The 15,544-nt window shown below is 40.1% G+C and overlaps 1 protein-coding gene and 1 long non-coding RNA gene across 2 annotated transcripts in view; both read right to left on the bottom strand.

The window, feature by feature from the left end:
- Window positions 1–2,289: 2,289 nt before the first annotated feature.
- On the bottom strand, window positions 2,290–5,631 carry LOC308088146. The gene is made up of 3 exons (XR_013933413.1): window positions 5,517–5,631; window positions 5,120–5,172; window positions 2,290–3,226 (listed from the first exon to the last, which is right to left on the bottom strand). It is a non-coding gene; the product is annotated as an uncharacterized lncRNA (long non-coding RNA).
- Window positions 5,632–7,337: 1,706 nt separating this feature from the next.
- Window positions 7,338–15,544, bottom strand: part of LOC308089138 (HLA class II histocompatibility antigen, DO beta chain-like) — a gene marked incomplete at its 3' end in the record, with an annotated part of 282,785 nt that continues 274,578 nt past the window's right edge. The window contains exons 4-7 of the mRNA XM_080433707.1: window positions 13,564–13,637; window positions 12,262–12,516; window positions 9,667–9,939; window positions 7,338–7,579 (exon numbers count right to left, since the gene is read on the bottom strand). Of these exons, the coding sequence (XP_080289833.1) occupies window positions 7,338–7,579; window positions 9,667–9,939; window positions 12,262–12,516; window positions 13,564–13,627 (834 nt within the window). The 5' untranslated portion in view covers window positions 13,628–13,637. The remainder of the gene's footprint in view (window positions 7,580–9,666; window positions 9,940–12,261; window positions 12,517–13,563; window positions 13,638–15,544) is intronic.

The following is a 15,544-nucleotide window of genomic DNA, read 5'->3' on the forward strand; positions in this document are numbered from 1 at the left end:
GCCTGGATCTAAAGGTATGTACTTAACAGCTTTACTTTTTACTCCTGTCATGGGAAATGAAATATATGGGCTATTTTCATTCCAAAAAAATGTATTGAAAGAAAATCGATCATATTGTTTTTGTGTAAAATCGATAATTTTTCATGATCGGTTAAATAGATTATTTTCGATGAACTCTTGTCAAACATCCAAGTTGATCAGACATGGTCTTATTGTTGTGTGTCTCTCCTCCAGGGCTGGATCCCCAAGGCCATCATAAACAAGGTGCTGTCCCAGACCCAGGTGGACTTTGCCAACCACCTCAGACAGAGGATGATGGACAGTAATGTTTCTAGTCTGAACATGGCTCAGATAGCCTGCTGACACTGTACAGCAGGCTACTGTGGTTCTCAACCTTGACCCCCAAAATAATCATATTTGAACTGGGGACCCCCCAAAATAATCATATTTGAACTGGAGACCACCCAAAATAATCTTATTTGAACTGGGGACCCCCCAAAATAATCATATTTGAACTGGGGACCCCCCACCCTGGCAAGCACTTGGAATTATAGGAGTTGAGGCATTTAGTTTGACTCGGTTCCACAGATAAATATTGTGAAAATTGTAGATTGACTATTTTCACAATATTTTCTCTCTCAGATATTTAGACAATTTGGCCAGTGTTTGACCATTGTGTATAGTATAGTTTGTTGATTACTTTTGATGCAGTAATGGTTATTTTATTTGATCATTTTAGAGGTATCAAAAAGGTCTTAAAAGCCCCTAAATTGTAAATTGTATGTGCAGATACCATGTACTGTATACACTTACACAGTATGTTGGTTTGTTTACTGCTGAGTGAGTTGCGCAAGTAGAGGAGGAAGTCATTGGCATAAAGGCTAAATTGGGGAGAAAAAGGGGTATAAATGTGTAAAGCAAAAAAAATAATTAAAAAAAATAACTGTTTCCCACACTCTGACTCTGACGTTGTCCCTGTAACGTCATTGTTCATTTGAATGTATTTATTGTAAGATCATGTCATTATTATTATAATTATTGTTATTAATATTATTATTATTATTATTATTATTATCATTATTGTTATTAATATTATTATTATTGTTATTATTATTATACTGCGTGGAAGCCAAATGAATAAAAGATTGACACGTCATTGACTTTATGGTGATTTATGTTTGTAAAGCAGGAAAGGTAACCCGGATATTGAATAGTTCAGTTCATTGCTCATACTGTACATACTGTACATACTGTACATACTGTATCTCATATCTCCAACATGTTCAGAATGGTCATAAAAACAAAACATTAAAGTAGCAGATCCACAAGCTCAGAACGCATCGGGTCACGCCACGTTTCCAGCTTGCAGATCTGCTTCTTTTGATGCTTTTGTGTTACGCTGTAGTTATGATCAAGTAGGGCATTCATTCATGAAATAACAAAAAAAGTTAAACTATGGAGATAAGAGGTTTCTGCCCGACAGCAACAATATGCAAAGTGACCTCGCCAATTTTTTGGGGTGGTCTTTTTGTGGGGGTCCCTCGTGCCATTTCACACCACACATGTAGTACATTGGATGTCTTATGATAATAGAGGAAGATGTTCCTCCATAACTTGGCCTCTCCTCTGCCTCCTGCATCATACCACACACATGTTAACTTTAAGATGAGGGCAAAGGAACTCATTTCATTTGACAGCTTCAGTCCATGTGGGACTTTCATCAGTGCAAATTGAAGTAAAATAAATATTTGTTTATGTAGCCATCATTCCCATTTTCATTCTTCAATACTAATGATCAAATAAAACAGATATGGTACCACTTTTACTGAAAAGCATTCCATGTTCTGGAGTTCTGGAGCCTTGAGTAAAATAAATGATAACTACACGCAACCCCTACATAACTACACAACCCTATACATGTGATAGTTAGCCTAGAGTACTCACTAACAAGCAGAGTGTGTTGCTTCATTAACATGTTGATGAAGCAAAATACATCAAGACACCCATGTAAATGTGTCTCTCTTCTATCATGAACCTTTCACATTGAAATGATCCCCTGTGTGTGTGTGTGTGTGTGTGTGTGTGTGTGTGTGTGTGTGTGTGTGTGTGTGTGTGTGTGTGTGTGTGTGTGTGTGTGTGTGTGTGTGTGTGTGTGTGTGTGTGTGTGTGTGTGTGTGTGTGTGTGTGTGTTGGTTGGAGGTTGGGATTAGCGCGGGAGAATGGTTTGGTTGGAATTTGTGTGTTTAACAATCCTGCAAGAGGCCAGAAGAAGACAGGAGATGAGAGGTGTTAAAATGATATAATTCAATTCCAAAGGAGCTTTATTGGCATGAGAAAACATACGTTTACATTACATTACCAAAGTAGTAAGTGTCAACATATTGCAGCCCCTAGAAGGTAGCAGAGTACAGAGTGACGTCCTGACTCTGAGTGATTCTCATATTTAAGGGGGTTCTGAACAGGCAGACAGATCAGTTTATTTAGCGAAGCAAAGTAAAAAAACACAATATGAGGCCACACAGGGCCGTGACACATGTCATCAGTGTTTCCCATTCATTTCCTAGACTGTGGTGGCCCACCGTTGTCTAATTTGGGTGGACCCATCACCCCAGATCACCCTAGAAGGTCTAGTTCCACCCATAACCCCGGACCACCCTAGAGGGTCCAGGTCCACCCATCACAGGGAAACAGTGATGTCATAATGATCTTAACACATTCATTATCACACATTATAAATTATTACATAATAAATGACTTATGGTCAATTATAAAATAATAAAACCAAACCAAACCAAACATGGCTGACTGACTTCCATTCAGATGGACAGAAATATTAAAGTTAGGAAGAACTCTGATTGTGTGTGTGATCATTTATTTAATGTTTCAATATAGTGTAGAACTGAACTATTATAACCCTAAACCCTGACCTCTAACCTCACAGAAACTATGTTTATAATTCTATCCTTAACCTCACCTCAAAACCACGTCGAACTGGACGAAACACAGGGAAAAGACAGAGTCTGCACACTAATTATCGTTAGCCTTGGCTAGCTAATTAGCATTTATTTATTGTGTAAAGGACACATTTGTGAAAAAGGTTGATGATGTCATCATTTTGCTGCTGTTTTTAGTATTTAAAAGCTGAATGGACACACATGTATTTACTCCTCTCTCCACCAGGGAGCAGCGATGACTCTCTGCTTCTCTGAAAACACACCCAGGTGTTCTGTGAAAAGACAATAAACCAATCACCAATCGGAATCAGAATGTATTAACTGTGTGAACATGTTAACACTTTAGGATAGCCTTCCTTTATAATAGTAAATTAATCATTCCCAAATTATTAGTTAATGTGTCATTTATTACTTGTTAAATATGTGTTAATGGTTAAAGATTCAATGGTTATTTATAAAACTATGCTATAAATAGTCAATAGATCATGAACAAGTTATTAGTAAACTACTTAAAAACCTAACCTCCCAGCACCCTCCCTGCAACTACAGTAACTATCAAAGTAGAAACAACTCAGTCCATTCAAACAACATTTGACCAATACTTTGTCAATAGTGTATCTTAGTAGGAAAGGCAGCTCAGTTGGTAGAACACTCTCCTTTGGACCACAAGGTTCTGTCTTTGATCCTGATAGTGATGGAATGATCAGTGTTTTCAATGTCCTGAATCATTGGTACAGTTCACTGAAATGTTGTGTTCAAAGTACTGAATCATTGGTACAGTTCACTGAAATGTTGTGTTCAATGTACTGAATCATTGGGTACAGTTCACTGAAATGTTGTGTTCAATGTACTGAATCATTGGTACAGTTCACTGAAATGTTGTGTTCAATGTACTGAATCATTGGTACAGTTCACTGAAATGTTGTGTTCAATGTACTGAATCATTGGGTACAGTTCACTGAAATGTTGTGTTCAATGTACTGAATCATTGGGTACAGTTCACTGAAATGTTGTGTTCAATGTACTGAATCATTGGGTACAGTTCACTGAAATGTTGTGTTCAATGTACAGAATCATTGGGTACAGTTCACTGAAATGTTGTGTTCAATGTACTGAATCATTGGGTACAGTTCACTGAAATATTGTGTTCAAATGATTGGTTCAGAGTTTGGCTTTATTGTGTCGTCTCTTCACTTCCTGAATGAATCACTTGAACGTCCTCTCAGGCTATGGGATCTAAACTCCTGCGTCATGTAAAACATGTTTTTAATTGATTGATGATGAATGGTCCAAACTACAAAGTTCACCAAGAGCACCCCCCCCCCCCCCATCTGGCCAAATTCTCATCAGTGTTGTCTGATACAGCAAATCATTTGTAGACACACTAGAGGTCCTAGGTCCTGCTAGCCGCGCACAGGGCTCTAGCGAGGACGCGCTTATTTTGGGGTACCAAAATCGTGGGATAAAAATGTCCAAAAATAAAAGTAAAAAATAAATAAATACAAAAATAAAATACATGGGGGACCCCCTGGGAGTGTTGGGACCCCCGCAGACCCTCGTGAAACATCGCGGACTCCTTCGGCTGGGTTTTTTTTTGTCATGAAGGTGGTTGCTTGTTTCTGGCGCACATCTGGCAACACTGACCTGTCTGCTTTTCTTTTCCCAACGTGGCAACCCAGATGCCGAGTCGTGTGTTGTTGTTGTGGGGAGATTACAAAAGCGGTTGCGTGGTGTTGGTTGTCTTTGGGATGTGCATGGCACGTGAATGACGGACATATTACCGTGAGTGTGGTGTGATAGAGACATGACTAAAGTGAAAGCAACGGCGCGGGTTGAAGCGAAGTGGTCGCGTGTGTTGTTGTTGTGGGGAGATTTCAATAGCGGCGGTTGCTCGTGCGCGCGCATCCAGGCAGACACACAGCCACCCACAATTGTCAGCCAAATTGTCAGCCAAATTGTCGCATGCGCATGCGCAGGTTTGCGGATTGTATATATAGATGATAATGTGAATTCACACGACCGGGATGGTTTACCAGGCTAGTTGTTTCACTTCTTACACAAGCACGTTGTTTTGAGTATGTTTTCTAGTTTTATACACTTTTATACATTAAAACTTTATGAATGTATATGTAAAAAAGTTTAGTAAAAAGAAAGAGGAAGTTAACCTGGGTGTCTAGAGTCTAAAGATCCTCATTTGTTGTCGGCACCAGAATACGACCTGATAGAAGAAGAAGAGAGACAGTTAAAACAGAATAAATCCTATGTACTGTATTGTGTGTATTTCTCCATAAAATGCATAAATGTACGCACAACACAATAACACAACAAAACAACACTAGGGTTCAGTCATCAGGGTCACATATGACAACATAGACACACTTTGACCTCTAACTAGGTCGTATATAAACCAGTTTAGGTTGTGGCTTTACATGTTTGTTTGTTTGTTTGTTTGCATTTCTGTGAGGGTTCCACATGTCATGTGATCCTCTGTTGACCTGACCTCATTTCTTCCACTGGTAGTAGATTAATTAATGAAACATGTTAATTAAACATGCTAATCACCTCGTTTCTTCCACTGGAAGTAGATGAATCCAGACAGGAACAAGACCAGACCCAGAACCAGACCTGATGCTCCCATGGCCACCTTGTTCTTCACTGACTCTGGCATTGAGTCATCTGACAATACAAATATGATATTATAATTATTATATAATATATATAATATTATATAATATAATATTATATTATATTATATTATATTATATTATACTATACTATACTATACTATACTATACTATATTATATTATATTATATTATATTATATTATATTATATTATATTATATTATAAATTCTATAAATGTCTTTGTGCCTGCAGCCATTAGTAAATAAAGATGATGTACCTCATCTAGACAAGACACTTAAGCTCTAAGTAGGTGAGGCTCCTGTCATGACCTTCTTATTAGAATGGTAACTTTTTTAGGATGTTTTAATGTATTTGTATTGATTTTTATTTCTGGTGTCTGTATTATTAATGTGTCTTGTTTTTAATTGGATTGCTGTGTTTCCTTTCTGCAAAACAAATGTACCTTCAGTTACAAAAAGAGAAGAATCCTTGAACCCTTAAAACAGAGTGTAGTGTAACACATTAAAGTAGATTACAGTCGATTACAGTAAAGTACAGTAGAATACAGTAGATTACAGTAACTGACCCCAGTCCATCTTGATAGGCGCGGTCAGGCTGGGATGTTCCACCATGCATGTGATCTTCTCTCCTGATCTGTAACATGCACACACACACACACACACACACACACACACACACACACACACACACACACACACACACACACACACACACACACACACACACACACACACACACACACACACACACACACACACACACACACACGTTTTTCTGCTGATGATCCTCTTCAAAAAGCACAGCATGTTTTCTATCTGATGAAGATGATCAGTACCTACGCACAGGTTCCCCCTCTGCACCACATTGTAGAGGGGGAACCACGGTGCAGAGGGGGCACCCAAAATGAAATCATCATAATAACTAAACGATGAACTATTATATTTAAATGTAAGATTAAAAACACAACTACAATTAGGCACCATAGCATTAGACCGTTATAGGCAATAAGATAAGCTTATACTGATAATTTCTCCACCTAAAATAATCATGACGTGCGTGCGTCCTCAAGTTGAATGTGTGTCCATGTGGATCTGCTCAGAGCTGAAGCGGCCCCTCCTCCCCGCCCGGTCTGGCAGTGAGTGAGCAGCTGTTAATTAGCACTAACATTAGGACAGATTGTGAAAGTAGCCGATCTACATGCTGAAACACGCCGCGATTCGACACATTGATCCGTTGATCTTTGTTATTATTTCGTTTTTTGGAGACTATTTTTGTGTAGGAGCGTGAATGCCCCGCTGGGCTCTCCTCCGCTCTAGTGTTTATTGTGTATTCCACTATTCCCTCCCCATTGCAGAAAAAATAGGAAGGCAGAAGAAACTTAGTAACGAGATATGCACCTTATAGCGTATTCCTGTATGTGTATTCATGTGTGTGTATTCATGTATAGCACACTCACTCGCGGGTCTCTGTGTGCGTTTGTCATGCTTGCACGACCACAAGCTTGCTGCGTAGTTGTGTCTGGAGTAGACTGGTGATAAACACGGGACTCGGGAGGAATCCTGTGTGTGTGTGTGTGTGTGTGTGTGTGTGTGTGTGTGTGTGTGTGTGTGTGTGTGTGTGTGTGTGTGTGTGAGAGACTTAATTAGCCTACCAATTAATGGGCAATTTTCAGCAAGTGAGCAACACTTGTTTTATTTTCAAAGAATATATGTATACGTGTCTATTAGGTGTGTATTTCTATGTATAGTGTCTGTTAGGTGTGTACCTGGGTGTGTACTCCAGGTAGGAGTGGTACTGGTAGTACCAGTCTCCATCAGACAGATCGGCATAGGAGAGACCAGAGGTCAAAGGTTCTTGACCTATCCACCAGGTCACCAGGATCACTTTAGGATAGAAGTCGTAGCTGCTGCACCTCAGCATGTGAGTGTGTTCACTACGACGAGGGGGAGTCTCTGACTTCAGTCTCACTTTGGGCTCCACTGGATAAATAAGATTATTATTATTATTATTATTATTATTATTATTATTATATAACCGTCATAGGAAAATGTCATTATCATTAATAATTGTACATCATCCAAAAGAGATCCAAATGATCCAGAAAGCTGCAACACACTTAGTCTTCAACCAGCTAAAATGTTCACGTTTCCCGGCTCTCCCCCGTTCTCCTCTCCCTCCATTGGCTCCCAGTTGCTGCCCTCAAAGAGTACAAAACACTGATGTTGGCCTACAAAGCAACCAAACGTATGACACCCCCATATCTTCAAACCTGATCCAACCCTACAACCCCTCACCCTCCACACATCTTAGACTCTTCTCCCTTCTCTAAAACACCCTGGACAACGCTCCACACGTCCCAGACTCTTCTCCCTTCTCTAAAACACCCTGGACAACGCTCCACACGTCCCAGACTCTTCTCCCTTCTCTAAAACACCCTGGACAACGCTCCACACGTCCCAGACTCTTCTCCCTTCTCTAAAACACCCTGGACAACGCTCCACACGTCCCAGACTCTTCTCCCTTCTCTAAAACACCCTGGACAACGCTCCACACGTCCTAGACTCTTCTCCCTTCTCTAAAACACCCTGGACAACGCTCCACACGTCCCAGACTCTTCTCCCTTCTCTAAAACACCCTGGACAACGCTCCACACGTCCTAGACTCTTCTCCCTTCTGGCTCCCAAACAGTGGAACAAATTCCCCATTGCAGTCAGAACTGCAGACTCACTCCTAATCTTCCACAGTAATCTGAAGACTCTCCTCTTCAGACTCCACCTCAGCCTGTAGCACTAGACCTAGCCTTGATGACCTTACAGTCTTATGTAAAGGTTAAAATGTCATTTAGATATCATGTTATGTAGAAAGATGCCAGGTTCGTTGTAGACCTGGCATCCTATAGTTTGTATAGTTTCAATGTACATATTATTAATTTGTTTGATATTATTCTGTTTAGACCAGTGGTTCTCAAAAAATGTCAAGGACCTCCAAAATTATATGTATTTGGCCGTGGACCCCCATCGTAAAATATTTTGTTCCAAGGACCCCCCAGAAGCAAATATTTGAGTTACAAATGTAGCAGATACAAGCTCATAGCGTGGCACTCTGTGCTTGTATCTGCTATTTTTTAATAGCCAAAGTGTAAAAGGTTAAAGTGGTTAAAATTATTGTGATGCTATATTAATCCACCCAAGGACCCCTGGGGGTCCCCGGACCCCACTTTGAGAGCCAATGGTTTAGACTGATGATAGGTTCTTGGTTTACCTATGATCCTAGATTACTATTTCTATGCATTTGATGTATTACCTTGTGTTTTCCTTGTTTACTGTAAATCACTCTGGATTAAGAGCGTCTGATAAATGCCTACATTGTAACTGTAAATGTCAGTGTTTGGCCACCAGATGGCACCAGAGTACCTTAGATTCTACAATAGTCTACAGTTTTCTACAAAGTAGAATGCATTTATATTATATCATTTAAACATATTAAATAATTCACAGTTACACAGTGATTTACATAAACAACAATAAACCAAGCAATATCATTGTATGAAAATGATATTGCTTAACATACAAACAAAACAATACACATAATCCTGTAAAATATTGTGATTAAAAACATACAAAACAAACTAGTAAAGACAATAATTAAAATATAAAATCAGGTGGTGAAATGAAGTGTATAGAGGTGTGTTTTAGCCTGCATGGTTCTTTTTAAAGTTCATTTAAAAACATTAATCCTGGTGTCTTTGTTTTAGGCAGGTCATTATATGTACTGTAGGTGAAAACGTTCATAAATAGATCTATATGTTTCATTTATACTCGGTGTATGATGGTGACACCACATGCTGTGAGCTTGTAGATCTGCTATTTCCACTGTGTGTGACAGCGTGTTAGGATACAGTATAAATCAAGAGGATCTGAAATGTTTCTCAGCAGATAAAGAAATATGTAATAATTATTATATGATCAATATTAACACCATTAATCATCTCTGAATGGAATCATGTGATTTCATGTTATAGTTTATGAGGTGATGAGTGTTGAGTGCTGCTCTGAGATCAGCTCACCTCTCTTGTTCAGAACACTGGGGTAGTAGTTCTCAATGTTGGGTTTGCAGATTCCCTCTCGGTTTCTTCTCATCATAGCCAGTGCTCCAGGATCTTTATTCCAGCGCTCTGCCTGCTTCACACCAAACTCAGTGTATCCAACATACTGACCTACTCTACTGTCCCACCTGATGTACTCATCACCATCGAAATTCAATGACATTATGAACTGTATGTCCTTCAGCTCACTGGAGTTAAACACACAGCGGGAAGCCATATAGAACACATATCCATCTGGAAATAGACAATTAAAAATGTCATTAATGTTCAGTTTTATTATCTGTATTATATCAACACTAGGCTAACTGCCCCCTATCGGCCAAATATGTCACTACATAAAGTCTAAAATAGGTTCAGGATGTGAAATCTGACATTTAAACGTTTTTTTCTCTATGCAGCAAAAAACAAGGACTCTGTCTGTCTGTCTGTCTGTCTGTCTGTCTGTCTGTCTGTCTGTCTGTCTGTCTGTCCAGCTGCTGCAATCTAATGTTGACCGGGCATAAACTGTACCCCCCCCCCCCCCGGCCCCCCTGCCCCTGTGTTGCGGACCACGCGTGCGCGACGCATGCGCGAATGTTTTGTATTAATTAATTAATTTATTAACCGACCATAAAACAACATTAAATATATATATATATATATACAAAAGAGGAAAATGAAGGAGGGGGGGGGGGGGGTAGGGAGGGGTAGGTTAAGACTTAGACAGGGGCCATTTTCGAATTGCAGCCTCCTGAAGGTGTATCTTTAGGGCAGTTTTGAAAGTGAGTAGGGTTTTACACTCCTTTACTCCTTTTGGTAGGGCATTCCACATTTTTGATGAATAGCATGAGAACGAGTTCATACCCTTAGTTGAGCCAAATCTGGGTTGAACATGATCAGTGGAGCTGCCTCTGGTGTTATGATCATGGACTTCATTAACATTTTTGAAGTATTTTGATAAATACAGGGGGATCCCAATGTTGTGGTGTATCTTGAAGACCAGGCCCATAGCAAGTTGCTGTACTCTGTCCTCAACCCTAAGCCATCCAATCCTAGCAAAATGAGCAGGGGTTAGATGGGTTCTGTGATTGAGGCCAAGAAGTAGCCTTACAAGTTTGTTTTGGGATGTTTGGAGCCTTGTTTTTAAGGCCTTGGAGGTGTTGTGATACCATGAAGTGCATGCATAATCATAATGACCTTGAATGAGGGCCCCTGCAAGAATCTTCAGAGTATTCTTACTGACTAGGCGATCAATCCTCCACAAATAGCGTGTTGTTCGGTTGACATTTTTGATCACTTTTTCGGCGTTTTTGTTACCAGAGAGGTTTGCCTCCAAGATGGAGCCCAGGTAGGTAATTTCATCCTTTCTTTTGATGACATTATCACCCACTTTGATCGTGAAACTCTCTGCCTTGCTAAGGTTAGGACTGGACCCAAAGAGGATGGATTCGGTTTTACCCAGGTGTAATGAAAGTTTGTTGTCAGAGAGCCAGATGCAGATCTTGTTGAGTTCGGAGCTGAGAGTTTTCTCAACCTGCAGCCTGTCCCTGTCCGAGACTAGCAGGGCCGAGTCATCTGCGAACAGGAACAGCTTGCAGTCGCAGGCCGATGACATGTCATTCACATATATCAGGAACAGTAAAGGTCCTAGTATACTTCCTTGTGGGACACCACAAGTCACAGGGAGGGGGGGGGACTGGGTGCCGTTTACTTCCACCACTTGCTCCCTCCCTTCCAGGTAGGATCTCATCCAGTTCACTGACGTATCATCAAAACCTATTGCTTTGAGCTTATTGATCATAATTGGGTGATTGACGGTGTCAAAGGCCTTTTGGAGGTCCAGCATGACCATGCCGCAATATTTGCCCTTGTCGACATCTTGTTTGATAGAGTCGTTCAAATAGAGAAGGCATGTGTCAGTGGAGTGGTTTGTTCTGAAACCAGATTGGAATTTGTAAATTAGATTTTTTTCGGCAAGATACTTATCGACCTGTTCATAGACTATTTTTTCCATGACTTTCGAGATGGAGCTAAGAATAGAAATAGGGCGGTAGTTGCCAGGGTCTAATTTGTTTCCTTTTTTGTACAGAGGGGTCACCCTTGCTTTTTTGAAATCGTTAGGGACCCGTCCCTGTATGATGGAGAGGTTTATTATGTGGGTAATGATTGGAGCTGTAATGATCTGTCTGTCTGTCTGTCTGTCTGTCTGTCTGTCTGTCTGTCTGTCTGTCAGACCCCATCATGTATTTCCAGGATAACAGACACTTGCAGAAAGGTTGTTATTTTGAGAGAGAAATGCCTCACAATATGAATACATTCTGATATGTTTTATTTTGATGGTAACTGTTGTATAATCGTATTATCTTGGATTTTGACATGATTCATGTCTTTATATTGAAAATCCAAATAAATAAATAAAGGTGTGTGTGTGTGTGTGTGTGTGTGTGTGTGTGTGTGTGTGTGTGTGTGTGCGTGCGTGCGTGCGTGCGTGCGTGCGTGCGTGCGTGCGTGCGTGCGTGCGTGCGTGCGTGTATTCAACCATTTTAGTTAATAACTGTGTTAATAGTATTCATGTACCTTTCACTGGTGGTTTCTTCAAGGCAGTGCGAATGGTGTTCAGCTGGGCTTTGCAGTAGTCCTCCTGACCAAAAGCATAATTATAAGCTCCTTGGTAGGTGATATGATCTACAAACGGAGGCTGAGGCTCCACCACCTTCCCTTTGTTGAAGTCTGCGTACACCAACACTTCACCATCCAGTCCCACCATCCACTCTTTATATGAGTCTTTAACTGTGTCTGAACAGCCAAGGACATAAATCCGCTCATGGAACACTGGAAATAAAACAAAGATTAAATTAAATTCAACAACAAACTTCTTCACAGTGACAATAACACATAATCATCATGTTAAACAATCATGTTTGGTTCTTATATGAAGTGAAAGGTTGGATATTAAAAGTAGCTTCCTGTCAATTGTCATGTAGTAAAAGGAGGTGTGTGTGTGTGTGTGTGTGTGTGTGTGTGTGTGTGTGTGTGTGTGTGTGTGTGTGTGTGTGTGTGTGTGTGTGTGTGTGTGTGTGTGTGTGTGTGTGTGTGAGTGTCAGTGTTGATTTCGTCAGCTATTTTTTAGTCTTAGTCCAGTCTTAGTCCAGTTTCAATGACGGTTGTTAGTTTTTATCACATTTAGTCAAACTCATCCTTTTTTTATTTAGTCTAGTTTTAGTCGACTAAAAGTCGAGCATTTTAGTCTTTAGCTTAGTCCAAGAAAACATATTTTTATTTGTCTAGTTTTAGTCGACAAAAACTGTTTGACAAAAATTTTAGTCAAGTTTTAGTCATGACACAAAATTTTAGTCAAGTTTTAGTCTGAACTAAAATGACCATAGATTTTAGCCCAGTCTTTATTTAGTGAACTACATTTTCGTCTCGTCTTTATTAGTCAACGAAATTGCATAATGATTTAGTCCCAGTTATTGTTTATTCATGTGGGTGGTGGTCTCGTCTCGTCTCGTCTTCGTCCTTTGAAAAATGGTGCGTTGACGAACATATTTCGTTTCGTTTTCGTTAACGAAATCAACACTGTGTGTGTGTGTGTGTGCGTGTGTGTGTGTGTGTGTGTGTGTGTGTGTGTGTGTGTGTGTGTGTGTGTGTGTGTCTGTGTGTGTGTGTGTGTGTGTGTGTGTGTGTGTGTGTCTGTGTCTGTGTCTGTGTGTGTGTGTGTGTGTGTGTGTGTGTGTGTGTGTGTCTGTGCGTGTGTGAGTGCGTACGTGCGTGCGCATGTCATTTGTTTGTATTGTGCATTGTTCATATTTGGTTTTACATAATAACAGTAGATATAAATGTATATATTATATAATAACATAAATATAATGTACTTACTTCCTGGGATCGCTTTGACATGAAGTACAGAGGAGAGGATGAGGAGGGTGGCTGTAATCTTCATCAAAACTGAACTGAATTTAATAGATGAGAATAAACAGAGGAGAATAAACGGATGTTTACTGAAAGAGAAGTTCTGGAGTCTGAAAGAGAATGAAGGAGGACTCGTTCTGTAGTTCAGAAGAATCAGCCAATCAGATTAAAGATAAGATATTACATCATCTGTCTCCAGAAAGACGACAGTCTGGATTATTGCACATAATCATGTATGGTATATAGCTGCTGCTTATGCACCTTGTCTAACCTCATGTACATACTGTACCTTATGCACCTTATGTCTAACCTCATGTAAATACTGTACCTTATGCACCTTATGTCTCCTCATGTGTATACTGTACCTTATGCACCTTATATCTCCTCATGTACATACTGTACCTTATGCAAATTATGTCTAAAATCATGTACATACTGTAACTTATGCACCTTATATCTCCTCATGTACATACTGTACCTTATGCACATGATGTCTAACATCATGTACATACTGTACCTTATGCACCTTATGTCTCCTCATGTACATACTGTACCTTATGCACCTTATATCTACTGTAACCTTGTGTACATACAGTACCTTATGCACCTTATGTCTCCTCATGTACATACTGTACCTTATGCACCTTATGTCTAATCTCATGTACATGCTGTACCTTATGCACCCGGTGTCTCCTCATGTACATACTGTACCTTATGCACCTTATGTCTCCTCATGTACAGTACAGTATGTAAATATCTTTGTTAAATTCATCTTTTATTCTCTCCCTGCCCCCGGTCTTCTTTTCTTTCTCTTTCTGAAAATAACTAAAACGAGCTACACAAAAAATAATGTCACCCACTTCTTTAAACCTTTAACCTGTGATGTGACAATAAAGATGATTCTAATTCTGTTGAAGAGAAACACAAGAAAGAAAGAAAGTAAAATGTTGTAATTAATTAAAAGCTTTCAGATGAGACATGATGGGAGGCTAACGGTTAAAGTTAATCACTTCAGATTGAAGTGATTACAGATTATTTAAAATATGAATAAAATAAATAATGTTTTCCATGTAGTTGCTGTTGGAGGGTAATGGGTGGGGGGTTCCAATCCACACCAAACTTTACACAAACACTGTTCAAGTCTGGTAAGAGAATAGTCTCACCAAATAAACTGAATGTCACACATATGGTTCTACAGCAGTGTTACACAGTGTTTAACACTTCATATGGACAGAACTCAGAGACCGTTGGATTGGAAGGCTGTGCAGCAAAAGTCTATTTTAGTCTATTAATTTACTTTTAATCATTTATAAGCTAAGGTGTTCTACATTCTCACACAAAGGAGTCACATTTGACCTCCTAACTCAACCACATGTTCTTGGTCAAAGGTCAAAGGTGACATCTTGGAGCATCAGAGTGGTTAAAGGTAGCCTGGGATCAAATACCATTTTCAGGTTTCTGGTCCGGTCTGGAGTGGAAATAACTTTACGTCATCAGGCGGCCGGAACCCACGACCGGAACCTCCAGCGCCGTGTGCCTCCAACATGATTCCCCTCAACCCGATCGCCAGAGGAAACGTTGTCATTGAACTGTCGCCACGTAAGGGACCACCGAGTGAGCTAAAGCGAACGAGTTGCCGTCCCGAACGTTGCGACGTTCCCTTGAGCCTACTCAGCGCCGTTTGAGTTATGTACCGATAGGCACAGAATCGTTAATTTTGTTGTGGGGACTGCTCTGCTTCCGGGTTTTTCCGGGTTGCAACTGGTTACGCCCACCGTGGGACTCACCGTACATATGCACGGAATTTCTGGTTCTCTAGGCAACTATGCACGGAATGACGTGCACTGGGTCCGTGCAATGTATACTAAAAAGGCTGGAGATCAGGCTGTTCCCCTAGTTTAAAACTTGTTTAGTTTGGTATGATCGTTTAGTTTCTTTTGGTATAATT

This window comes from Gymnoscopelus braueri (genome assembly GCF_963280865.1).
Source record: "Gymnoscopelus braueri genome assembly, chromosome: 7".
In the NCBI taxonomy this organism is placed as follows: domain Eukaryota; kingdom Metazoa; phylum Chordata; class Actinopteri; order Myctophiformes; family Myctophidae; genus Gymnoscopelus; species Gymnoscopelus braueri.